The sequence below is a fragment of the Pseudophryne corroboree genome, chromosome 12 (genome assembly GCF_028390025.1).
Source record: "Pseudophryne corroboree isolate aPseCor3 chromosome 12, aPseCor3.hap2, whole genome shotgun sequence".
NCBI lineage: Eukaryota > Metazoa > Chordata > Amphibia > Anura > Myobatrachidae > Pseudophryne > Pseudophryne corroboree.
In genome coordinates, this window is record NC_086455.1 from 65,190,106 (window position 1) to 65,217,017 (window position 26,912).

A 26,912-nucleotide genomic window follows, 5' to 3' on the forward strand; every position below is an offset into this window, starting at 1 on the left:
TGCGCTGCATATGCATGCGCAGAAGTGCTGAGTTTTTGCCTGATCGCTGCACAGTGAATGAATGCAGCTAGCGATCAACTTGGAATGACCCCCATAGGACGCTGCAGTAAAAGGATTGTTTTTTCCCCTATCTACAGCACAGAGACTTGCTACAGATGGAGTGGCATACCCTCCAGCTGCACCTTTTTGGCAGGTACAGGACCTTTTTTTTATGGTCTGTACGGTTTTTTGACTCTCCAAGCTTCCATTGCAAGTATAGGAAAAGGGGCGTGGTCACGCCGCTGTACCCGTGGCCACGCCCCCTTTTAGAATTTGCATCAATGTTTATGTGTAAATTGTTGGAGGGTATGTTGCTGTAGATGCAGTGGGACTATTTTGGGGTGTGGGGCTGGAGCTGCAGCTCCATCAGTCCCATTGCTAATCCTGCTCTGTGAATGTGAAAACACAGCAGGCAAAGGGCAGAGCCTCCCATTGGATGTAAGTAACCTGTGTGGGAGGGCGTTTCTCGCCCAATCAGCTGTGGGCTGGGTGTGATAGACCTGCCACTAACCCAATGAGAGCTCCTAGCCACGCCCAGCGTTAGAAACCCAGGCACAGAATCACAGGGCTATTATATAGGAGATATATATACTGTGTGTATTTTGTGCAGTGTATGTATGTAGCAGGGCAGTGTATGTATGCATGTATATATATATATGTGTGTGTGTGCAGTGTATGTATGTATGTATATATTGTAATGTGTGCAGTGTATATATGGTGCGTACTGCGTAGTAACGCAGTGTATGGGCGGGCAGGAGGTAGGGGAGTAGAATCCAGGCTGTGTGTGCAGTAGTGTTCCGCGGCTGGATGGAGCTGGAGACAAAGGGGCAGCCGGGCCTGGTGGAGGCCGCTCCGGGGGGGAATACTCACTATGCTGCTTCCCTTGCCGCTTGCTCTGCGGATCCTCCACGCATTCTCCGTGTGGCTGGCTCCAGCCTGTGCGCGGTGATATCAGGCGGCCTCTCTCCGTCTCAGCTTGGGAGTCCCTGCCGGCTGGGGAGGGGGAGATGGAGCCGGGGAGAGAGGGCAGGGGAGAGAGGAGGAGGAGGAGGCGGGGGCGGGAAACAGAGCGGCCATACATACAGCGGCAACGCTGACTGACTGAGGGGCGCCGTCCTCCTCCTCCTATTGGCCTAGCTCTGTGACTGTGACTCCACCCAGCATTAGCTACACAGTCAGAGTGACAGATCTGGGCAATTATATAGGAGATAAAACACCTCTTGTAGGCTTAATAGCCTAAACACATAAAGCACTTCTTGTAGGCTTGATAGTCTAAACACATACAGCATTTCTTATAGGTTTAATATCCTAAACACATAAAGCACTTCTATTAATATTTAAAACACATAAAGCACTGCTTATAGGAGTAATATCCTAAACACATAAAGCACTGCTTATAGGAGTAATATCCTAAACACATAAAGCACTGCTTATAGGAGTAATATCTTAAACACATAAAGCACTGCTTATAGGAATAATATCCTAAACACATAAAGCACTGCTTATAGGAGTAATATCCTAAACACATAAAGCACTGCTTATAGGAGTAATATCCTAAACACATAAAGCACTGCTTATAGGAGTAATATCTTAAACACATAAAGCACTGCTTATAGGAGTAATATCTTAAACACATAAAGCACTGCTTATAGGAGTAATAACCTAAACACATAAAGCACTGCTTATAGGAGTAATATCCTAAACACATAAAGCACTGCTTATAGGAGTAATATCTTAAACACATAAAGCACTGCTTATAGGAGTAATAACCTAAACACATAAAGCACTGCTTATAGGATGAATATCCTAAACACATAAAGCACTGCTTATAGGAGTAATATCCTAAACACATAAAGCACTGCTTATAGGAGTAATAACCTAAACACATAAAGCACTGCTTATAGGAGTAATATCTTAAACACATAAAGCACTGCTTATAGGAGTAATAACCTAAACACATAAAGCACTGCTTATAGGAGTAATATCTTAAACACATAAAGCACTGCTTATAGGAGTAATATCTTAAACACATAAAGCACTGCTTATAGGATGAATATCCTAAACACATAAAGCACTGCTTATAGGATGAATATCCTAAACACATAAAGCACTGCTTCTAGGATGAATATCCTAAACACATAAAGCACTGCTTATAGGATGAATATCCTATTATAGGATTAATAGCTCTTGTGGACAATAGACTGTATTAACCGCTCATATACCCTCCCCTTTGTGGGGAATCGCTGCCATGACTCTCCCCGCACCGTCTGTATGTGAGCCGTGGTCTGGCAATTTGTGCCCGGGTACCAAGCGCTATCTCCCCTTTAGCTATGCCGCTGTGGAGAGAGGTTATGGCTGCCTGTGGCAGCTGTGTAGCTGTCCGCGGGCGTAACAGGGGAGCGCGGTGTGGCATGGGGCAGCAGTGAGCGCTGTCCATGGCCAAATTAGGGGAGCCTACGGGCCACAGCAGCAGTGAGAGCTCTCCACGGGTTAAGGGCAGTGGTGACGGGCGACGTGCGGCTGAGAGCTGACCGCGGATTTCCGGGTAGCGGCGGGCACCCAGCGGCGGCAGTGAGACTGACAGCGGCTGGAGCACCCTCTCTCTGCCTCCGCCTGGGAGTCACCGCCGGGGTTGGCAGGAAAGGAAAGTGTAGAATGAGAAGACATGTGAGGATATGTGTGGTCTGTGCAGATTGGATGCAATTTGATAGGAAAGTTTATGAAAGTTATGTGGGCGGTTCTGGAATTTGCTACGCTTTCCTGAAAGGGTGAGTTTTCAGGGAAGGCTTGAAGGTTTGGAGATTAGAGGAGAGTCTTATTGTGCGTGGTAGGGCACTCCGCAGAGTGGGTGCAGCCCGAAGAAAGTCCTGCAATTGTGAGTGGGAGCGAGCAATGAGTGTAGATGAGAGACGCAGATCTTGTGAAGAGCAAAGAGGACAGGTTGGGAGATATTTTGAGATAAGCAAAGTGGTGTACGTTGGTGTAGTTTGGTTAATGCCCTTATGTGTGAGTAAAAGTATTTTATATTGAATATGGTAGAATACAGGTAACCAATGGAGGGACTGACAGAGCGGATCTGCAGATGATGAACGTCTAGTGAGGAAGATTAGCATCACAGCTGCATTCACAAAGGATTGTAGTGATGAGTCTCGTTTTGGGAAGACCAGTTAGGAGACTATTGCAATAATCAATGCGGGAGATAATGAGAGCATGGATTAGAGTTTTAGCAGTGTCTTGTGTAAGGGATGGTAATATTTTGGATATGTTTCTTAGATGTATGTAACATGATTTTGAGACAGATTGAATGTGGGGAACAAAGGACAGATCAGAGTCAAGGATGACACCTAAGCAGCGACCTTGTGGGGTGGGGTTGATTTTCGTGTTTTCAACAGTGATAGAGACATCAGGTTGGTAACTACTGTTGGCCGGTGGAAATATGATTAACTCTGTTTTTTAAGTATTAAGTTTGAGGTGGCGAGATGTCATCCAAGATGAAATAGCAGAAAGGCATTCAGTGACACGGCCCAGTGCAGATAGAGACAAATCAGGGGAGGATAGGTAGATTTGAGTATCATCTGCGTACAGATGATTCTGAAATCCAAAAGAGCTGATTAGTTTACAAAGAGATGATGTATAGATTGAGAAAAGCAGAGGACCCAAGACTGAGCCTTGCGGTACTCTAACTGAAAGAGGAAGCGAAGAGGAGGTAGATTCAGAGAAACGAACACTGAAGGAGCGATTAGATAGGTAGGATGAGAACCAAGAAAGGGCTGTGTCTTTAAGACCTAGGGATTGTAGTGATTGTATGATAAGAGAGTGGTCACCAGTGTAAAAGCAGCAGATAGATCTAGAATAATAAGAAGTGAGTAATGGCAGTGACCAAATCATTAATCACTTTTGTTAGTGTTGTCACTGTGGAGCGTTGGGAATGGAAGCCTGACTGAAGTGGGTCCAATAAGTTGTGTGAGTTAAGAAAGTGTGTGAGTCGAGTGTAGGCAAGTCTCTCAAGTAGCTTTGGAGAGGCATGGCAGCTGAGAGATGGGACGGTAGTTTGAGTGAGAGTCAGGGTCAGAATTTTGAACAGTGAAGGAAAAAACAAGATTTTAAACCTACCGGTAAATCTTTTTCTCCTAGTCCGTAGAGGATGCTGGGGACTCCGTAAGGACCATGGGGCATAGACGGGCTCCGCAGGAGTCATGGGCACTATAAAGAACTTTAGATGGGTGTGCACTGGCTCCTCCCTCTATGCCCCTCCTCCAGACCTCAGTTAAAGAACTGTGCCCAGAGGAGACGGACAGTACGAGGAAAGGATTTTTGTTAATCTAAGGAAAAGATTCATACCAGCCCACACCATTTACACCGTATAACATGGAATATACACAACCAGTTAACAGTATGAACAAAACAGCATCAGCTAAAGACTGATCTTAACTGTAACATAACCCTTATGTAAGCAATAACTATATACAAGTTTTGCAGAAATATGGGCACCCAGCATCCTTTACGGACTAGGAGAAAAAGATTTACCGTTAGGTTTAAAATCTTATTTTCTCTTACGTCCTAGAGGATGCTGGGGACTCCGTAAGGACCATGGGGATTATACCAAAGCTCCAGACCGGGCAGGAGAGTGCGGATGACTCTGCAGCACCGATTGAGCAAACATGAGGTCCTCATCAGCCAGGGTATCAAATTTGTAGAATTTTGCAAAAGTGTTTGAACCCGACCAAGTCGCCGCTCGGCAAAGCTGTAATGCCGAGACGCCTTGGGCAGCCACCCAAGAAGAGCCCACCTTCCTAGTGGAAACAGCCTTTACCGAATTTGGTAACGGCAATCCAGCCATAGAATGAGCCTGCTGAATCGTGTTACGGATCCAGCGAGCAATAGTCTGCTTAGAAGCAGGAGCGCCAACCTTGTTGGCTGCATACAGGACAAACCGTGCCTCCGTTTTCCTAACCCGAGCCGTCCTGGCTACATAAATTTTTAAGGCCCTGACTACATCAAGGGACCTGGAATCCTCCAAGTCACCCGTAGCCACAGGTACCACAAAAGGTTGGTTCATATGAAACGATGAAACCACCTTAGGCAAAAATTGAGGACGAGTCCTCAATTCTGCTCTATCCACATGGAAAATCAGATAGGGGCTTTTGTGAGACAAAGCCGCCAATTCGGACACCCGCCTCGCAGACGCCAAGGCCAACAACATGACCACCTTCCAAGTGAGAAATTTTAATTCAACCGTTTGAAGAGGTACAAACCAGTGAGATTTTAGGAACTGTAACACCACGTTAAGGTCCCATGGTGCTACTGGAGGCACAAAAGGAGGCTGTATGTGTAGCACTCCCTTCACAAAAGTCTGGACTTCTGGGAGAGAAGCCAATTCCTTCTGAAAGAAAATTGATAGGGCCGAAATCTGTACCTTAATGGAGCCTAATTTTAGGCCCATATCCACTGCTGTCTGTAGAAAGTGGAGAAAACGGCCCAGATGGAAATCTTCCGTAGGAGCATTCTTGGCTTCACACCAAGATACATACTTTCTACAGATACTGTGATAATGTTTCACCGTCACCTCCTTCCTAGCCTTTATCAGAGTAGGGATGACTTCCTCCGGAATGCCTTTCCCAGCTAGGATTCGGTGTTCAACCGCCATGCCGTCAAACGTAACCGCGGTAAGTCTTGGAACACGCAGGGCCCCTGTTGTAACAGGTCCTCCCTGAGAGGAAGAGGCCACGGATCTTCTGTGAGCATTTCCTGAAGATCTGAATACCAGGCCCTTCGAGGCCAATCTAGAACAATGAGTATTGTCTGTACTCTTTTTTGTCTTATGATTCTCAACATCTTTGAGATGAGCGGAAGAGGAGGGAACACATAGACCGACTGAAACACCCACGGTGTCACCAGGGCATCTACTGCCTGAGGGTCCCTTGACCTGGCACAATACCTCCGAAGCTTCTTGTTGAGGCGTGACGCCATCATGTCTATTAGAAGAAGTCCCCAACGACTTGTTATCTCTGCAAAAACTTCTTGATGAAGTCCCCACTCTCCTGGATGGAGATCGTGTCTGCTGAGAAAGTCTGCTTCCCAGTTGTCCACTACCGGAATGAAGACTGTTGACAGAGCGCTTACGTGATTTTCCGCCCAGCGAAGAATCTTGGTGGCTTCCGCCATTGCCACTCTGCTCCTTGTCCCGCCTTGGCGGTTTACATGACCCACGGCTGTGACGTTGTCTGATTGAATCAGAACCGGTAGATCGCGAAGAAGATTCTCCGCTTGTCGTAGGCCGTTGTATATGGCCCTTAATTCCAGTACGTTGATGTGTAGACAAGCCTCCTGGCTAGACCATAGTCCCTGAAAAGTTCTTCCTTGTGTGACTGCTCCCCATCCTCGGAGGCTCGCGTCCGTGGTCACCAGAACCCAGTCTTGAATGCCGAACCTGCGACCCTCGAGAAGGTGAGCACTCTGCAGCCACCAAAGGAGAGACACCCTGGCCCTAGGGGACAGGCTTATTTTCTGATGAATGTGTAGATGGGACCCCGACCACTTGTCCAGAAGGTCCCACTGAAAAGTCCTCGCATGGAACCTGCCGAAGGGGATGGCCTCGTAGGTCGCCACCATCTTTCCCGGTACTCGAGTACATTGATGGACTGACACTTTTTTCGGTTTTAACAGGTCTCTGACCATGTTCTGGAGTTCCTGGGCTTTTTCCATCGGGAGAAAAACCCTCTTTTGTTCCGTGTCCAGAATCATACCTAAGAAAGATAGCCGAGTCGTTGGAACCAACTGTGACTTTGGTAGATTTAGAATCCAGCCATGCTGCTGCAGTACTCTCACAGAGAGCGACACGCTTTTCTGCAATTGATCTCTCGATCTCGCTTTTATCAGGAGATTGTCCAAGTACGGGATAATTGTGACCCCCTGCCTGCGCAGGAGCACCATCATTTCTGCCATCACCTTGGTGAAAATCCTCGGGGCCATGGAAAGCCCAAACGGCAACGTCTGAAACTGGTAATGACAGTCCTGTACAGCGAATCTCAGGTACACCTGATGAGGGGGATATATTGGGACATGATGGTATGCATCCTTTATGTCTAGTGACACCATAAAATCCCCCCCTTCCAGGCTGGAGATAACTGCCCGGAGCGATTCCATATTGAATTTGAACTTTTTCAAGTACAGGTTTAGGGATTTTAAATTTAGAATGGGTCTGACCGAGCCATCCGGTTTCGGGACCACAACCAGGGTTGAATAGTACCCCCTCCTCTGTTGAACTAGGGGAACCTCGACAACCACTTGTTGTTGACACAGTTTTTGAACTGCAGTCAAAACTATCTCCCTTTCTGGGGAAGAAGCCGGTAAAGCCGATTTGAAAAATCGGCGAGGAGGCACGTCTTCGAATTCCAGCTTATAGCCTTAAGATACAATTTCCATTGCCCAAGGATCCACGTCTGACTGAACCCAGACGTGGCTGAAGAGTCAAAGACGTGCTCCCACCGGTGCGGACTCCCTCAGTGGAGCCCCAGCGTCATGCGGTGGATTTAGTAGAAGCCGGGGAGGACTTCTGCTCCTGGGAACTAGCCGTAGCAGGCATTCTTTTCCCTCTAGCCTTACCTCTGGCGAGGAAGGAAGAGCCCCGACCTCTTCTTCTAGTTTTCTTTTGCTGTTGGGGAACAAAAGGTAAAAAAGTAGATTTACCCGCTGTAGCTGTGGAAACCAGGTCCGCGAGACCTTCCCCAAATAAAACCTCACCCTTGTAAGGCAAAACTTCCATATGCTTCCTTGAGTCGGCATCACCCGTCCATTGGCGGGTCCACAGGGCTCGCCTAGCAGAAATCGCTGTGGCGTTGGCTCTTGAACCTAGCAGCCCAATGTCTCTCGAAACGTCTCTCATATATAGGACTGCGTCCTTAATGTGACCTAAGGTCAATAAAATTGTATCCGTATCTAGGGTATCAATGTCAGCTGACAAGGTATCTGTCCAAGCGGCTACAGCGCTACAAACCCAAGCTGACGCTATTGCCCGTCTGAGCAAGGCACCTGTATGTGTATAAATTGATTTTAAGGTAGTTTCCTGTCTGCGATCAGCAGGATCCTTGAGGGTTGCCGTGTCTGGTGACGGTAGCGCCACCCTTTTGGACAAGCGCGTTAAAGCCTTGTCCACCCTGGGCGAGGATTCCCACTGTACCCTGTCCTGTGTCAGGAAAGGATACGCCATAAGAATTCTCTTGGGAATCTGCAGTTTCTTGTCTGGAGTTTCCCAAGCCTTTTCAAATAACGCGTTCAGCTCATGAGATGGGGGAAAGGTTACCTCAGATTTTCTTTTCCTTAAACATGCATACCCTCGTGTCAGGGACAGAGGGGTCATCTGTGATATGCAAAACATCTTTTATTGCAATAATCATATAATGAATACTTTTGGCTACCCTTGGGTGCAACTTAGTCGACACTGGAGTCAGAATCCGTGTCGGTATCAGTGTCTGTTACTTGGGACAGGGGATGTATCTGAGACCCTGGAGGGCCCTGTGTTACAGCCAAAGGCATAGATTGACTCCCTGTCCTTTCTCTGGATTCTGCTTTGTCCAATCTCTTATGTCAGTGGCGGAACTAGCAAGCGGTGGGCCCAGGTGCGACAAAATGCTTTGCCCCCCCCCCCCCCCCCATCCCATCCAAGTCCACCCCCTCACCCCTTGAGAGGATCTGGTGAGGGGGACCTGCTCAGGGCCAGAGAAATGGATACCTAGCAACAGTGCCGTAACTAGACATTTTAGCACTGTGTGCAAGAAACGGCATCGGAGCCCCACCCCTGCATGCAAAACAGGGGCAGTGCGCGCCGCAGGCGCGCACAAAAATACATAGTGGCGTGGCTTCGCGGGGAAGGGGTGTGGCCACAAAATAATACCAATTCCTAAAACGGTGCACAGTAGTCTCCATTCTTCAAATTACGCCGCACAGTAGCACCACTACACCAGGTAGAGACCCTTTTACACCTTACAGCGAACAGATTCCTCTTTTTACACATTACGGCAGACAGCGTCCCCTTTTTACACATTACGGCAGACAGCGTCCCCCTTTTTATACATTACGGCAGACAGCGTCCCCTTTTTACACATAACGGCAGACAGCGTGCCCTTGTTACACATAGCGGCAGACAGCGTGCACTTTTTACACATTACGGCAGACAGCGTACACTTTTTACACATAACGGCAGACAGCGTGCCCTTGTTAAACATAGCGGCAGACAGCGTACACTTTTTACACAACGGCAGACAGCGTCCCCCTTTTTACACATTACGGCAGACAGCGTCCCCTTTTACACATTACGGCAGACAGCGTACACTTTTTACACATAACGGCAGACAACGTACACTTTTTACACATAGCGGCAGACAGCGTGCCCTTGTTACACATTACGGCAGACAGCGTGCCCTTGTTACACATTACGGCAGACAGCGGGCCCTTGTTACACATTCCGGCAGACAGCGTGCCCTTGTTACACATTACGGCAGGCAGATTCCCCCTTTTTACACGTTGCGGCAGGCAGTCCCCCGTTTTTACACATTGCGGCAGGCAGATTCCCCATTTTTACACATTACGGCAGGCAGATTCTCCCTTTTTACACATAGCGGCAGACAGCGTGCCCTTGTTACACATTACGGCAGACAGCGTGCCCTTGTTACACATTACGGCAGACAGCGTGCCCTTGTTACACATTACGGCAGACAGCGTGCCCTTGTTACACATTACGGCAGGCAGATTCCCCCTTTTTACACGTTGCGGCAGGCAGTCCCCCGTTTTTACACATTGCGGCAGGCAGATTCCCCATTTTTACACATTACGGCAGGCAGATTCTCCCTTTTTACACATAGCGGCAGGCAGATTCCCCATTTTTACACATTGCGGCAGGCAGATTCCCCATTTTTACACATTGCGGCAGGCAGTCCCCCCTTTTTACACATTGCGGCAGGCAGTCCCCCATTTTTACACATTGCGGCAGGCAGTCCCCCATTTTTACACATTGCGGCAGGCAGATTCCCCATTTTTACACATTGCGGCAGGCAGTCCACCCTTTTTACACATAGCGGCAGGCAGTCCACCCTTTTTACACATAGCGGCAGGCAGTCCCAACAAATAAAGAAAGAAAGAGACAGAAAGAAATAAAGAAAGAGACAGAAAGAAAGAAATAAAGAGAAAGAAAGAAAGTAGAATCATACTTACCCTCTCCGCTGGCTCAGGCTCCTCGTGCAGCTTGACGACTCCCGGGCAGTAGACGAGGTGGAGGAGGGAGCCGCAGCAGCGCTGTGTTATTGGTGGAGGCGCTGCTGCCCCCCTGCTTCACTATAGGCTGTTTTTGGAAGACAGCCTATAGTGAAGCAGAGGTGCAGCAGCAGCAGCGCCTCCACCAGTAACAAAGCGCTGCTGCGGCTCCCTCCTTCACCTCCGTCCTCCTCCTTCCCCCGTCCGTGCCGCTGCTCTTCTCCTCTGTGGGCGGCTGTGCGCTGCGGGCAGCGGTTGCCTGCAGCGCACAGCGGTTGCCCGCAGCGCACAGCGGCATGTAATGAGTCAGTTTGACTCATTACATGCTTGGGCCCCTGGACAGAGGCGGGCCCCAGTGCAACGCACTGCTTGCCCTGCCGGTAGTTCCGCCTCTGTCTTATGTAATAAAGACACATTTGCATTTAAAACATTCCACATATCCAGCCAATCAGGTGTCGGCGTCGCCGACGGAGACACCACAATCATCTGCTCCACCTCGTCCTTAGATGAGCCTTCTGCCTCAGACATGCCGACACACACGTACCGACACCCCCACACACTCAGGTATATATATATATATATATATATATGGAGACAGTTCCCCAATAAGGCCCTTTGGAGAGACAGAGAGAGAGTATGCCAGCACACACCCAGCGCCACCGGACACTGGAATAAATCCCAGTCAGTACAGCGCTTTTACAAATATACTCACTGCGCCAAATAAATGTGCCCCCCCCCTCTTTTTTTTGCCCTCTGTACTTTGTTCAGCAGGGGAGAGTCCGGGGAGCCAGCTTCTCTTCAGCGTGCTGTGGAGAAAATGGCACTGGTTAGTGCTGAGGGCCGCCCCCTCACCGGCGGGCTCCGATCCCGCTCAAATCTTTATACTGGCAGGGGTTTTTGCAATATACTGCCTCCGCAGTATCTATCTATGCCAGTGTCCCCAGAGGTTTATTAAATGCTGCCCAGGGCGCCCCCCCTGCGCCCTGCACCCAAAAAGTGGTGCCAGTGTGTGTGTGTGTTGAGAGCAATGGCGCGCAGCGTTACAGCTGCGCGTTACCTCATAGAAGATCCGAAGTCTTCTGCCGCCTTTGAAGTCTTCTATCTTCTCATACTCACCCGGCTTCTATATTCCGGCTCTGTAAGGAGGACGGCGGAGCGGCTCTGAGATGAACGGCGAGGGTGAGACCTGCGTTCCGACCCTCTGGAGCTAATGGTGTCCAGTAGCCTAAGAAGCAGAGCCTATCATTTTAGTAGGTCTGCTTCTCTCTCCTCAGTCCCACGATGCAGGGAGCCTGTTGCCAGCAGTGCTCCCTGAAAATAAAAAACCTAACAAAAAGTATTTTTCAGAGAAACTCAGTAGAGCTCCCCTGTAGTGCACCCAGTCTCCTCTGTGCACAGGATCTAACTGAGGTCTGGAGGCGGGGCATAGAGGGAGGAGCCAGTGCACACCCATCTAAAGTTCTTTATAGTGCCCATGTCTCCTGTGGAGCCCGTCTATACCCCATGGTCCTTACGGAGTCCCCAGCATCCTCTAGGACGTAAGAGAAATACCAGTAGAGAGATTACAGATGTGAATAAGGCACAATATAAAGCAGATGCACTATAGTGTGGAATAATATAAACTGGGGGCACTGTAATGTGGCATAATATGAATCACATAATGTAAATTGGGGGTACTGTGTTGCATAATGAGTACTGGCAGCCCTACAGTGTGACATAATGTGAACTAGGGCATTACTATGGTTCATAAAATAAACGAGGGCCCTGCTATGGGGAATAACAATAACTAAGGCACTGCTATGGCGCAGAAAATGAACTAGGGCACTATTATGGGGCATAAATTTAACAACTGCTGAAGAGAGTTGTCTCACTAATCATTGGGATAGGGGCACCTTCAAAATTGTTGCTATGGGGTTCTGGCTACTCACCATGCACAGATACAGGATTTGAATTGTATTATAGAGGCTATAGGGGGCCAGCCAAGACATCTGTAGAGTCTAGGCGGGTGTGGTGCAACATGATGGAAAGATAAGCCTTGCTTCGGCTTTAATGATGGATTGAAGCAGGGAAAGATGAGCTGACAGCCTCATGGGAGGAGCTTGGAGTAAAAAAGGACAGTAATCATCATACGCGCACGCAGGATGGATTTCCGAGGACCTAGAAACTCCCCCCCCCCCCCCTGGGCGCTGATCAATTGGTGATTTTTTTTTTTTGTCATCGGAGAAGCTCAGGCTGCTGTGTCCCAGCTGCCTCCACACATTTACAGTGGGAGCCTGTCCGCTGGCTGCATGCAGGGAAAGCTTCGGTAGCGTCAGCTCCTCTCAGCAGCTCTCCTGTCCCGGGGTTTTGGATAGAGGCGCAGGGTAGCGGAGCCGGGGTAAAAGACAGAAACTGCAAGGCAGGGGTCTGTGCTTTCTGTTATTTGAATGGGTGGGTGCCATTGCCACATGCGTGTGTTTATGTCTGTACTAGGTGGGTAATTCAGAGTTGATCGCAGCAGGATTTTTGTTAGCAATTGGGCAAAACCATGTGCACTGCAGGGGGGGGGGGAGAGCGGCAGATATAACATGTGCAGAGAGAGTTAGATTTGGGTGGGTTATTTTGTTTCTGTGCAGGGTAATTACTGTCTGCTTTATTTTTACACTGCAAATTAGATTGCAGATTGAACACACCCCACCCAAATCTAACTCTCTCTGCACATGTTAAATCTGCCCCCCCTGCAGTGCACATGGTTTTGCCTAACTGCTAACAAAAATCCTGCTGCGATCAACTTGGAATTACCCCCCATGTGCAGTGCAAGTGTGGCAGATATAACATGTGCAGAGAGAGTTACATTTGGGTGGGTTATTTTGTTTCTGTGCAAATAAATACTGGATGCTTTATTTTAACACCGCAATTTCATACCTCCCAACATTACCCTCTCCAGGAGGGACAAAATGCTCTGTTTTCTGGAGTTTTCTCTTAAATTATGATAGCCAGCACCTGTTTTGAACAGGTTCATGGATAAGAAAGGTGTTTCACCACAGGTGATGGCAATCATAAATTAAGAGGCAAGTCCAGGAGCAGCGCATTCTGTCCCTCCTGGAGAGGGTCATGTTGGGAGGTATGCAATTTAGATTTCAGTTTGAACACACCCCACCCAAATCTAACTCTCTCTGCACATGTCATATCTGCCCCACCTTCAGTGCACATGGTTTTGCCCAACTGCTAACAAATGTGCTGCTGCAATCAACTCTGAATTAGGCCCTCTGTGGGTATGTATGCTGTGTGTTTGTAAAAGTATGCTTTCTGCATGTGTCTATGTATATGTATGAGCACAGATGCACAGTACTGTATATATATATATATATATATATATATATATATATATATATTTATTTATTATGGCAGGAGAGGTACTTTGCCACCTGTAAGCTACACACAGGGTCCTGGGGGTGGGTGGGAAGTGTGGATGGACCGGGTTCCATCCATTTGGCCCAGACCAAGTCTTATAGGCTTCTTAGCCCAAGAAGCTGCTTCATCAGCCAGCACCTGGCTGCTGGGTTTAAAGCAGAGTCTCTCCCATGAGTCAGGGCTCCTGAAAGTAGTTAGTGTCCAGGCGATAGGCCTGCTAGGGACAGTGGGATCCGAAAGACTGGGGAACTAGTGTCAGGATGCCGGGACCTGAAGGGTTCCTTATTTAGTAAGAGGGAGTGAGGCAGGGCTTAACCTCCATGGTTGTTTATACTAAAGACAGTGATCGTTGTTTTATGTGTATCTTTGTTTTTGAGCAACCTGAGTAAAAGGTATTTGTTGTTTTTGCACAAGCCTGGAGTCGGTCGCTGGTGGAATTTTTGTAGCAGAGCACATTCTAGCAAGACTCCTGTTACAATATATATATATATATATATAGATAGATATACACATAGTAACATAGTTTTTGAGGTTGAAAAAAGACAATTAGTCCATCGGGTTCAACCTATTTGTGATCTCCTACGCTGTATTATTTTTAGGATTAATTTTGTCTGTTGCTAATGTCCGCCGTTGTGTTTATTCATCTTTTTTTTTTTTAAATAACTATAGTGCGTGACTACGCACCATAACCCTGTATATCCTTATCCATTAGGTACTTATCTAGCCCATTCTTAAAAGTGTTTACAGAGTCCGCCATTACTACTCCCTCAGGCAGGGAATTCCAAACATGTATTGTCCTTACTGTGAAGAAACATTTACGTCTCTGTGTGCGAAATCTCCTCTCTTCTAACCTAAGCGGGTGTCCACGTGTCCTCCGTATTGATCTTACCAAAAACAGATCCCCCGCAAGCTCTGTGTATTGTCCCCTTATATATTTGTAAATGTTGATCATGTCCCCTCTTAGTATCCTCTTTTCCAGTGTAAACATGCCAAGCCTTGCAAGCCTTTCCTCGTATTCCAGCGTCTCCATCCCCTTAATTAATTTGGTCGCCCGCCTCTGAACCATTTCTAGTTCCAGGACATCCTTTTTGTAGTATGGTGCCCAAAATTGTGCACTGTGGCCCTCATTCCAAATTGTTTGCTCGCTAGCTGCTTTTAGCAGCATTGCAAACGCCAGGCCGCCGCCCTCTGGGAGTGTATCTTAGCATAGCAGAATAGCGAACAAAAGATTAGCAGAATTGCTACTAAATATTTTCTTGCAGTTTCTGAGTAGCTCCAGACCTACTCCTAGATTGCGATCAGCTCAGTCCGTTTAGTTCCTGGTTTGACGTCACAAACACGCCCTGCGTTCGGCCAGCCACTCCCCCGTTTCCTCAGACACTCCCGCGTTTTTCCCTGACACGCCTGCGTTTTTTAGCACACTACCGGAAAACGTTCAGTTACCACCCAGAAACGCCCCTTTCCTGTCAATCATTCACCGATCAGCAGTGCGACTGAAAAGCGTCGCCCAAGCACCAGCAAATCTACTAAGTTTTGTGTTAAATAACTTAGCGCATGCGCGCCGCGTACCATGCGCATGCGTAGTTAGCAACAAATCGCAGCATAGTGAAAATCGGCAACGAGCGAACAACTCGGAATGACCACCAGTATTCAAGATGTGGCCTGACTAGGGATCTATATAATGGGAGTATAACACTCTAATCCATTGCGTCAATTCTCCGCTTTATACATGCTAATACCTTGTTAGCCTTCTTTGCTGCAATCCTACTCTGGGTACTGCTGCTTAGTTTGCTATGTGTGTGAACACCTAAGTCTTTTTACAGTAGGAGAATCTCCTAATTTTACCCCATTTAGTATGTAGGTGTTATTTTTGTTCTTGCTACCAAAGTACATTACCTTACACTTGTCTGTATTGAAGCTCATTCTCCATTTTGCTGCCCATGCTTCCAATTTGACTAAGTCGTTCTGAAGAGACTCAGCATCCCCCACCGAATTTATAACCTTACACAATTTGGTATTGTCTGCAAAAATTGACACCATGCTGTCTAGATCTACTGCTAGATCGTTAATGAAAATGTTGAACAATAGTGGTCCAAGTACAGACCCTTCTGGCACACCACTTAGTACTTCAGTCTAATTTGAAAAAGTTCCATTTACCACAGCGCACTGCTGTCTATTATCTAACCAATTTCTGACTCAAGTGCAGATTGTGCTCTCTAGCCCTAGTTCTTGTAACTTATAGATAATAAGAATGTACTGACCGGTAATTCTATTTCTCGTAGTCCGTAGTGGATGCTGGGTACTCCGTAAGGACCATGGGGAATAGACGGGCTCCGCAGGAGATTGGGCACTCTTAAAAGAAAGATTAGGTACTATATCTTGTGTGCACTGGCTCCTCCCTCTATGCCCCTCCTCCAGACCTCAGTTAGGGAAACTGTGCCCGGAAGAGCTGACATTACTAGGAAAGGATTTGGAATCCAGGGTAAGACTCATACCAGCCACACCAATCACACTGTACAACTCGTGATAACTATACCCAGTTAACAGTATGAACAACAACTGAGCCTCATTCAACAGATGGCTCATAACAATAACCCTATAGTTAAGCAATAACTATATACATGTATTGCAGAGAGTCCGCACTTGGGACGGGCTCCCAGCATCCACTACGGACTACGAGAAATAGAATTACCGGTGAGTAAATTCTTATTTCTCTGACGTCTTAGTGGATGCTGGGTACTCCGTAAGGACCATGGGGATTATACCAAAGCTCCCAAACGGGCGGGAGAGTGCGGATGACTCTGCAGCACCGAATGAGCAAACTCAAGGTCCTCCTCAGCCAGGGTATCAAACTTGTAGAATTTTGCAAAAGTGTTTGATCACGACCAGGTAGCAGCTCGGCAAAGTTGTAAAGCCGAGACCCCTCGGGCAGCCGCCCAAGAAGAGCCCCCTTCCTCGTGGAATGGCTTTTACTAATTTAGGATGCGGCAGTCCAGCCGCAGAATGTGCAAGCTGAATCGTGCTACAGATCCAGCGAGCAATAGTCTGCTTTGAAGCAGGAGCACCCAGCTTGTTGGCATGGTTTACATGGGCGACCGCCGTGATGTTGTCTGATTGAATCAGCACTGGTTGGTTTTGAAGCAGGGGTTCTGCTTGACTCAGGGCATTGTAAATGGCCCTTAGTTCCAGAATATTTATGTGTAGGGAAGTCTCCTGACTCGACCACTGTCCTTGGAAGTTTCTTCCCTGAGTGACTGCCCCCCAACCTCGGAGGCTTGCATCCGTGGTCACCATGACCCAGTCCTGAATGCCGAATCTGCGGCCCTCGAGAAGATGAGCACTCTGCAGCCACCACAGCAGAGACACCCTGGCCCTCGGGGACAGGGTGATCAACCGATGCATCTGAAGATGCGATCCGGACCACTTGTCTAACAGATCCCACTGAAAGATCCTTGCATGGAACCTGCCATTGGGAATTGCTTCGTAAGAAGCTACCATCTTTCCCAGGACTCGCGTGCAGTGATGCACCGACACCTGTTTTGGTTTCAGGAGGTCCCTGACCAGAGATGACAATGCCTGGGCCTTCTCCTCCGGGAGAAACACCTTCTTCTGTTCTGTGTCCAGAATCATGCCCAAGAACAGCAGACGCGTCGTAGGAATCAGCTGCGACTTTGGGATATTCAGAATCCAGCCGTGCTGTTGTAGCACTTCCCGAGATAGTGCTACTCCGACTAACAACTGCTCCTTGGACCTTGCCTTTATAAGGAGATCGTCCAAGTACGGGATAATTATAACTCCCTTCTTTCGAAGGAGTATCATCATTTCGGCCATTACCTTGGTAAATACCCTTGGTGCCGTGGACAGACCAAACGGCAACGTCTGGAATTGGTAATGACTGTCCTGTACCACAAACCTGAGGTGCTCCTGGTGAGGTGGGTAAATGGGGACATGTAGGTAAGCATCCTTGATGTCCAGTGACACCATAAAATCCCCCTCTTCCAGGCTTGCAATAACCGCCCTGAGCGATTCCATTTTGAACTTGAACTTCCTTATATAAGTGTTCAAGGATTTCAAATTTAGAATGGGCCTCACCGAAACGTCTGGTTTCGGTACCACAAACATTGTGGAATAGTAACCCCGTCCCTGTTGAAGGAGGGGAACTTTGATTATCACCTGCTGAAGGTACAGCTTGTGAATTGCCGCCAGTACTACCTCCCTTTCCTTGGGAGCAGCTGGCAAGGCTGATTTGAGGTAACGGCGAGGGGGAGACGCCTCGAACTCCAGCTTGTATCCCTGAGATACCACTTGTAGAACCCAGAGATCCACCTGTGAGCGAACCCACTGGTCGCTGAAGTTCCGGAGACGCGCCCCCACCGCACCTGGCTCCACCTGTGGAGCCCCAGCGTCATGCGGTGGACTTAGTGGAAGCAGGGGAGGATATTTGTTCCTGGGAACTGGCTGTCTGGTGCAGCTTTTTCCCTCTACCCCTGCCTCTGGGCAGAAAGGACGCGCCTCTGACCCGCTTGCCCTTCTGAGGCCGAAAGGACTGTACTTGATAATATGGTGCTTTCTTAGGCTGTGAGGGAACCTGAGGTAAAAAAGTCGACTTCCCGGCTGTTGCTGTGGATACGAGGTCCGAGAGACCGTCCCCAAACAATTCCTCACCCTTATAAGGCAAAACCTCCATGTGCCTTTTAGAATCAGCATCACCTGTCCACTGCCGAGTCCATAATACTCTCCTGGCAGAAATGGACATTGCATTAATTCTAGATGCCAGCCGGCAAATGTCCCTCTGTGCATCCCTCATATATAAGACAACGTCTTTAATATGCTCTATGGTTAGCAAAATAGTATCCCTGTCAAGGGAATCAATGTTATCTGACAGGGTATCAGCCCAAGCAGCTGCAGCACTACACATCCATGCTGAAGCAATTGCAGGTCTCAGTATAGTACCTGAGTGTGTATACACAGACTTCAAGATAGCCTCCTGCTTTCTATCTGCAGGCTCCTTTAAGGCGGCCGTATCCTGAGACGGCAGTGCCACCTTTTTTGATAAGCGTGTGAGCGCCTTGTCCACCCTAGGGGATGTTTCCCAACGTAACCTGTCCGTTGGCGGGAAAGGGTACGCCATTAGTAACCTCTTAGAAATCACAAATTTCTTATCTGGGGAACACCACGCTTCTTTACACAATTCATTTAACTCATCAGATGGGGGAAAAGTCACTGGCTGCTTTTTCTCCCCAAACATAATACCCTTTTTAGTGGTAACCGGGTTAATGTCAGAAATGTGCAACACATTTTTCATTGCCGTAATCATGCATCGGATGGCCCTTGTGGACTGTACATTTGTCTCATCCTCGTCTACACTGGAGTCAGACTCCGTGTCGACATCTGTGTCTGCCATCTGAGGTAGCGGGCGTTTTTGAGCCCCTGATGGCCTCTGAGACGCCTGGGCAGGTGCAGGCTGAGATGCCGGCTGTCTTAAAGCTGTTACGTCATCGAACCTTTTATGCAAGGAGATGACACTGTCGGTTAATACCTTCCACATATCCATCCACTCTGGTGTCGGCCCCGCAGGGGGCGACATCACACTTATCGGCTCTTGCTCCGCCTCCACGTAAGCGTCCTCATCAAACATGTCGACACAGCCGTACCGACACACCGCACACACACAGGGAATGCTCTGACTGAGGACAGGACCCCACAAAGGGGGTCATTCCGAGTTGTTCGCTCGCAAGCTGCTTTTAGCAGCTTTGCACACGCTAAGCCGCCGCCTACTGGGAGTGAATCTTAGCTTCTTAAAATTGCGAATGAAAGATTCGCAATATTGCGAAAAGACATCTCTGTGCAGTTTCTGAGTAACTCGAGACTTACTCGGCATCTGCGATCAGTTCAGTGCTTGTCGTTCCTGGTTTGACGTCACAAACACACCCAGCGTTCGCCCAGACACTCCTCTGTTTCTCCAGCCACTCCCGCGTTTTTCCCAGAAACGGTAGCGTTTTTTCACACACACCCATAAAACGGCCAGTTTCCGCCCAGAAACACCCACTTCCTGTCAATCACATTACGAACACCAGAACGAAGAAAAAACCGTGAGTAAAATTCCTAACTGCATAGCAAATTTACTTGGCGCAGTCGCAGTGCGGACACTGCGCATGCGCACTAAGCGGAAAATCGCTGCGATGCAAAGAAATTTACCGAGCGAACAACTCGGAATGACCCCCAAAGTCTTTTGGGGAGACAGAGAGAGAGTATGCCAGCACACACCAGAGCGCTATATAACAGAGGGATTTACACTAACACAAAGTGAATTTTCCCCCAATAGCTGCTTATATCACCTTTTGCGCCTAAATGTATGTGCCCCCCCTCTCTTTTTTACCCTTCTTGAAGTGTATACTGCAGGGGAGAGCCTGGGGAGCGTCCTTCCAGCGGAGCTGTGAAGAGAATATGGCGCCGGTGTGCTGAGGGAGATAGCCCCGCCCCCTCCGCGGCGGGCTTCTCCCGCTTTTTTAATAATGTGTATGGCGGGGGATTAGGCACATATACAGTTTATAACTGTATTATATGCACATTTGCCAAAAGGTATACTTATTGCAGCCCAGGGCGCCCCACCCCCAGCGCCCTGCACCCACCAGTGACCGGAGCGTGTGGTGTGCTGTGGGAGCAATGGCGCACAGCTGCAGTGCTGTGCGCTACCTTATTGAAGACCGGAGTCTTCAGCCGCCGATTTTCTCCTGGTTCTTCCGTCTTCTGGCTCTGCAAGGGGGACGGCGGCGCCGCTCCGGGAACGGACGATCGAGGTCGGGCCCTGTGTTCGATCCCTCTGGAGCTAATGGTGTCCAGTAGCCTTAGACGCACAAGCTAGCTGCAAGCAGGTAGGTTTGCTTCTCTCCCCTCAGTCCCTCGTAGCAGTGAGTCTGTTGCCAGCAGATCTCACTGAAAATAAAAAACCTAACAAATACTTTCTTTTCTAGTAAGCTCAGGAGAGCCCACTAGGTGCATCCAGCTCTGGCCGGGCACAGATTCTAACTGAGGTCTGGAGGAGGGGCATAGAGGGAGGAGCCAGTGCACACCAGATATAATACCTAATCTTTCTTTTAAGAGTGCCCAGTCTCCTGCGGAGCCCGTCTATTCCCCATGGTCCTTACGGAGTACCCAGCAACCACTAGGACGTCAGAGAAAAGTCTTGTGTGCGGTACTGTGTCGAAAGCTTTAGCAAAGTCTAAAAAGATTACATCGACCTCCTTACCCTGATCAATATATATATATATATATATATATATATATATATAAAAGCATTCACCCAGCACTCTCACTTGGATTCAGTAAAAGTAATTGCTGCGGTGCCCTCCGTGGGTTTGGCTCACCAACCCTATGTAGAAATGGACGGTCCGGCGGCACTCAAGTAGGCTTCCGCAACAGGTTTACTGAAAATAATTTTTTATTTATCCTGTGGCGTTTCGAGGTATAACCCCGTTGCCAGGGACGTAGCGCAGGCGGTTTTGGATCTGTTTAAAAATTATAAACAGTTAAAATCACAGAATTTGGGCCTGTTTTTGTTCCTACAGGATTATTAACCTCAATAACATTCATTTCCACTCATTTTCAGTAAATTTTAACCACATCACAATATTGTTTTCATCCAGCATCCAATCTTGCAGGTTTTGAATTCTGTATAAGGGAGCCACTTCAGGGACTCGCCGCGATTGCACTCCCTTTGACATGATGTCTGCAATAAAGTGGAAATATGTTGAATTAATACAAAAATTAGTTGTGTATAATTGTAAAAAAAAATTACATGGCACCATAGGTGGCAATTTATGTGTTTGCTGGTGAGTGCGTGGCGGGAGGTGGCAGCAGGAATGAACGAGCGGCCGCAGCAGTGACTAATGCCCATTACACATTATGCCACACACCGTAATGCCTATTACACAATATGCCACACACCATAATGCCCATTATGCAATATGCCACACACCGTAATGCCCATTATGCAATATGCCACACACTGTAACGTCAATTACATATTATACACTACACTATATATAATACAGTCTAAATCCTGTATTAACCTCATAAATATTACAAACTGCACTGACAGAATACAGGAGACTGTACATTACTCACAGAGTAATGTACAAAACAATGTATAGTACATACCCTCTACACTACTTATGTGAATATACTGAACATTTGCTAGCCGCCACTGCCCCCGCAGTGGATTGAGAGAGACGCGCTAGGGGCTGCTTCCGTACAGTGCAGTTTAAAAAAATAAAATACAATTTTTTTTTTTGTTTTAAATGCCCGTCGCCGGTGAGACAGGCGCTAGATGTCAAATGTGACCACTAGCGTGTCTCCTCCTTGGCGGTAGCCATTTTTGGTAGGGTTTTTATACACTGCATTGTACGTAAGCAGCCCGCCAGCGCGTCTCTCTCAATCCACTGCGGGGGCAGCGGCGGCTAGCAGTAACTGGAGCAGAGGCTGGTTCCGTGAGTGCTCATGATTGTTCGTGGGTGCTCAGGCCCGGGAGCACCCACGGAATCAGCACCTATGCATGGTACTACATACCGTGCGCAAAGCTGGATGAAGCAGAACCTTCTCCAGGTCGAACATAACTTTCAGGAACTGATCCTACATTGAGGCTGAAAAAAATCTGTACAGATGTTTACAGCATCTAAAAAGATATATAGTACAATATTTTTCATTGTTTGTACTGTGGTCAAAATTGCCTGGAAATTAATGTTATTGAGTTTAAAGATACTCTAGGAACAAAATAAAAAAGGCCAAATAATGTGATTTTAGCGGTCTATAAATTTTGAGACAAAAAATATGAAACCAAAATTAGTAAAAATGGTCTGACAACGGATCTTTATAAATAACTAGATCAGGGGCCCAAGGGAGGTAGTGTATGTATGTATGTAGTGGAAGGAAGGATTGATTAGTAATTTAATTATACAAATTTAAATGAATCATTGGGGGCATTGGTGATGGTCTTTAAGGCACAGACAACAATTTTTATTGGTTATATTATTGCACTAATTTGACTTTTACTTTTTCTTTGATTTAACATGCCCTGAATTAAGCCTTCTAAGCCTCTCCTCTCAATTGTTTGTCCTCCATATCTATCAAGTATCAACTATCACAAACCAAGTTGGGTACAGCACACTACAAATAGTACAAAAAATCTACCACTTACAGCAGGGGTGGCGAAACAGTCGATCGCGGACATGCGACCAGTCGATCGCGATCCTCCGCCCAGCCACCCGAAGCCGCGCCTCTCCTGCCTGCCGCCCCTCTGTCTGGTCTCCGGCAGTGACGGCGGAGTGTATGGCTCAAATCAGGTGCTGGTTCGTTAGCCAATGAGAGCTCGAGGACCGGCGCCTGATTTGAGACATACACGCTGGCTGCCGTCACCGCCGGAGATCAGACTGAAAAGCAGGGCGGCAGGCAGGAGAAGCGCGCGCTGCGCTCTACTATGAGGGCATATCTGGCATTGTGGGCACATGGCTCAGTGGGGGCATATCTGGCAATGTGGGTCATATGTGGCACCGTGGGGGCATATCTGGCTCTGCGGGCACATGGCACTGTGGGGGCATATCTGGCAATGTGGGTCATATGTGGCACTGTGGGGGCATATTTGGCTCTGCGGGCACATGGTACTGTGGGGGCATATCTGGCACTGTGGGCACATGGCACTGTGGGGGCATATCTCTAATCTGGCACTGTGGGGTCATATCTGGCACTGTGGGGGCATATCTGGCACTGTGGGTACATGGCTCAGTGGGGGCATATCCGGCAATGTGGGGGCATATCTGTCTCTGCGGGCACATGGCTCAGTGGGGGCATATCTGGCAATGTGGGTCATATGTGGCACTGTGGAGGCATATCTGGCTCTGCGGGCACATGGCACTGTGGGGGCATATCTGGCACTGTGGGAACATGGCACTGTGGGGACATATCTCTAATCTGGCACTGTGGGCACATGGCACTGTAGGGGCATATCTGTATCTGGCACTGTGGGGTCATATCTGGTACTGTGGGGGCATATCTGGCACTGTGGGGGCATGTGTGTTTGAGGTTTTTACCTGTGTGGGCCAATGTGTTATTTCGTGTGAGGCAGTCATTACACTCTGTGCAGCAAGGCTACGTCCCTTTTTTTGTTATACCATGCCCACTTTTTTGTTATGCCACGCCCCTTTTTTCACGCACGCCTACGACGCGCACTATTATTCCTCCTAGGTAGATCACAAAAGCTTTTTAGCTTTCAAAGTAGATCGCCGACTCCAAAAGTCTGGCCACCCCTGACCTACAGTGTCACACAATACATGTATGACTCAGAGATAATGATCAAACGCTATGGTTTAATTTCACCAACAGTGTCGCACAATACGTGTATGCGTCAGAGATAGTGGTTGAACACTGCGGTTGACCTTTACCAACAGCGTTGCACAATAGTACAGTCTGACGGCAGTGTTACAGTACTTATGAAAATAAAATAAAAATTGTGTAGTACACTGGGGTACAGGACAAAACAATTTAAAAAAAATAATATTTAGAATTTCAGGCTTTTTGTTTTTAGCTTTCAGTATTTTCATTTTACACTGGGGAGGAGCCCCTGGATGTATGGAAGATCACCCCTTCAGGTACAGCAGGCAGACCTCTAGAGCACCCCTGGACTGATACTGAATACGACACACCAGCCCCTGGATGTTACTGGGTTAACTTAGTTAACACTCGGATCCCCCGGTACACGGTATGGGCCCACACAGGGGTCCCCCGGTACACGGTATGGGCCCACACAGGGATCCCCCACCCCCCGGTACACGGTATGGGCACACACAGGGATCCTCCACCCCCCGGTACACGGTATGGGCACACACAGGGGTCCCCCGGTACACGGACAGTGTAACCACCCGCAGCCCCGGGTAGCTACACGCACGCAGTAGCTGGTGAGGTGTGCGGCGGTAGCGGTGATGCGTTGCCATGGAGCCCGGGTGCCGCACACCCCCTCCCAGCCAGGCCGCCTCCTACTCCCAGCCACACTGGTCAGCCAGATCCGCATAGCCAGCGAGCCGAGCACCGGACACAGACACCCGGACACTCCGCTAGTGAGCGCAGCCCGCCGTGTGCCTGCCCCCAGACAGAGCACCGGTGCCCCTCACCCCCACTGCTAGCATGTCCCCGTAGTCTCTCCTCGTTCTCTGCTGCTGTTCCTCCCCCATTACACGACCAGTGCTCTGTGCCAACTCCTAGGTACTCTTATCCTGTGCCTCTCACTTCTACTAACCTGTGCCCCCTCAGTACTGATTACTGAGCACCCCCCAGTACTGCTCTCCACTGCCTGCTCAGTATTATGCCCACCTCAGTACTAATTATCTGTGTTTCCCTCAGTACTACTCTCCTATGCCCCGCCAGTACTGTCATCCCCTGTAACCCCTCAGTGTCAGTCCGTAAGTACCAGTAACTTTCCCCTCTTTGGCAGTCTTCTCTATTACCAGTTTCTGTCCTGTGACTACCTTTTTCCTGTGCCCCCTCAGTGCCAGCCCCGTGTCCCCTCAGTACCAGTCCCCTGTGCCCTCTCAGTACCAGTCCCCTGTGGCCCCTCAGTGCCAGTCCCGTGGTCCCTCAGTGCCAGCCCCCTGTGGTCCTTCAGTACCAGTCCCCTGTGGCCCCTCAGTACCAGTCCCCTGTGGTCCTTCAGTACCAGTCCCCTGTGGCCCCTCAGTACCAGTCCCCTGTGGCCCCTCAGTACCAGTCCCGTGGCCCCTCAGTGCCAGCCCCCTGTGGTCCTTCAGTACCAGTCCCCTGTGGCCCCTCAGTGCCAGTCCCCTGTGGCCCCTCAGTGCCAGTCTGTCGCCTTTACTAGCAGCAGCTCGGGGCAGCCCTCCTATACGCGGTGCAGGTCCCATTACCACCCGCCAGTCAAACAAAAAGCATCAAAGTAGTTAGTCTGCCAGCCGCGTCCCGTCCTGAGATCCCGCATCCGCCCGCCCGCCCGCCCGCCGCACAGCGTGGACCTCCCGTGGCCGCCGCACCGTCTACTCCATTCAGTCCCAGTGACACGGCGATGCAATTGCAATGCGTTTAAAGCTCCCTCGTAAGCGCAGCGCTTCTTTTGGCCCCGCCCCCAACCCCGCCCACTGCCTGACGCAGACTAGGTCCTCCCGGCGAAGAGAAATTAGATGCCACTAGTCCGGTTGATCTCGGTGCAGCTGACTCCTCCCCCCTGTCCTCCCCCGCCACCCTCTGCCTCTCTCCAGCCGCCCCCACACTCAGGATCTCCGGCTCCTGGCATGTGAAGAGCCCCCGCAGCCGCCACTGTCTCCCGGGCGATGCCCAGTGCGGCTCACTGACTTTCCCATGCATCCCACCGGCTTCTTCAGGATGGATTTCAGCCAGGGCAGCCTGTTCGGCTACATCGAGGACCTGCACGAGCTGGCGATCATCGAGAGGCCGGTCCGCAGGAGCCTGAAGGTATTGGGGGGGCCCCCGTGACGTCATTCACTTGTCTGCATCCCCACCCCTGGCCCTTTACTGTCACCCCCCCCAATAGCAGCCAGTGCCCAGTGCAGGTATGATGCCATGCTACATCATACCAGGGTCTCCGCACACTGTACACAGCTGACATTGGGGTCCCCTATGCATGGACCAGGGAAGCAGCTTGGGGGTGACACAGAAATTACCTTATTTTGCATAAACTTCAGGAGTGAATGCAGAATTACCATAGGCTACAACACATCACACATTCCATCTTTATTTGCCTCTAATGATGAGTCTTAATGCTACATTACCATTTATGAGGGTCAATTAGCTCCCACTTACAGTTCTCAAGGCAAGTGTTCCTCTGCATCCCATTATAGACTTTACTGCCTATGTATTCACTGTTATATCATGTACATAAATCAGCATACCCCATCCCACCTGTATCAGTGCCTTTCTTCTATAACCTCAATGTAATCCGATTTAACATCCATTTCCAATGGAGACAAAACGTAATTAGTTGGAAGTGGTAGACAGGGTCTGTCATTTTATCCCAGAGCTTTGTATTGATTTTCCTGCTTATAATTACAGTCTTTAGGTACATAAAATGATTGTACATGTAATTCCCTTCAGAGCAGCGGCAGCTTTCGCGCATACATAATGTGAATTCTGATTATTTTGGGCACGGTATATGCAGTGTTTTGTCATTAAATGCATTTAACACTCTGTTTGGCGTCCCCCACTGACGTATT

General features: G+C 48.8%; 1 protein-coding gene across 2 annotated transcripts in view; it reads left to right on the plus strand.

Annotated features, from left to right (window-relative positions):
• The window catches only part of PPP4R4 (protein phosphatase 4 regulatory subunit 4), a 468,463-nt gene that overhangs the window by 135,644 nt on the left and 305,907 nt on the right, over positions 1 to 26,912 (plus strand). The window contains exon 1 of one of the 2 annotated variants that reach the window (XM_063947590.1): positions 24,639 to 26,154. The exons of the other annotated variant lie outside the window; for it this stretch is intronic. Within the exon in view, the coding sequence (XP_063803660.1) occupies positions 26,041 to 26,154 (114 nt within the window). The 5' untranslated portion in view covers positions 24,639 to 26,040. Of the gene's footprint in view, positions 1 to 24,638; positions 26,155 to 26,912 lie in introns of those variants that run through there. 2 annotated transcript variants of the gene reach the window in all.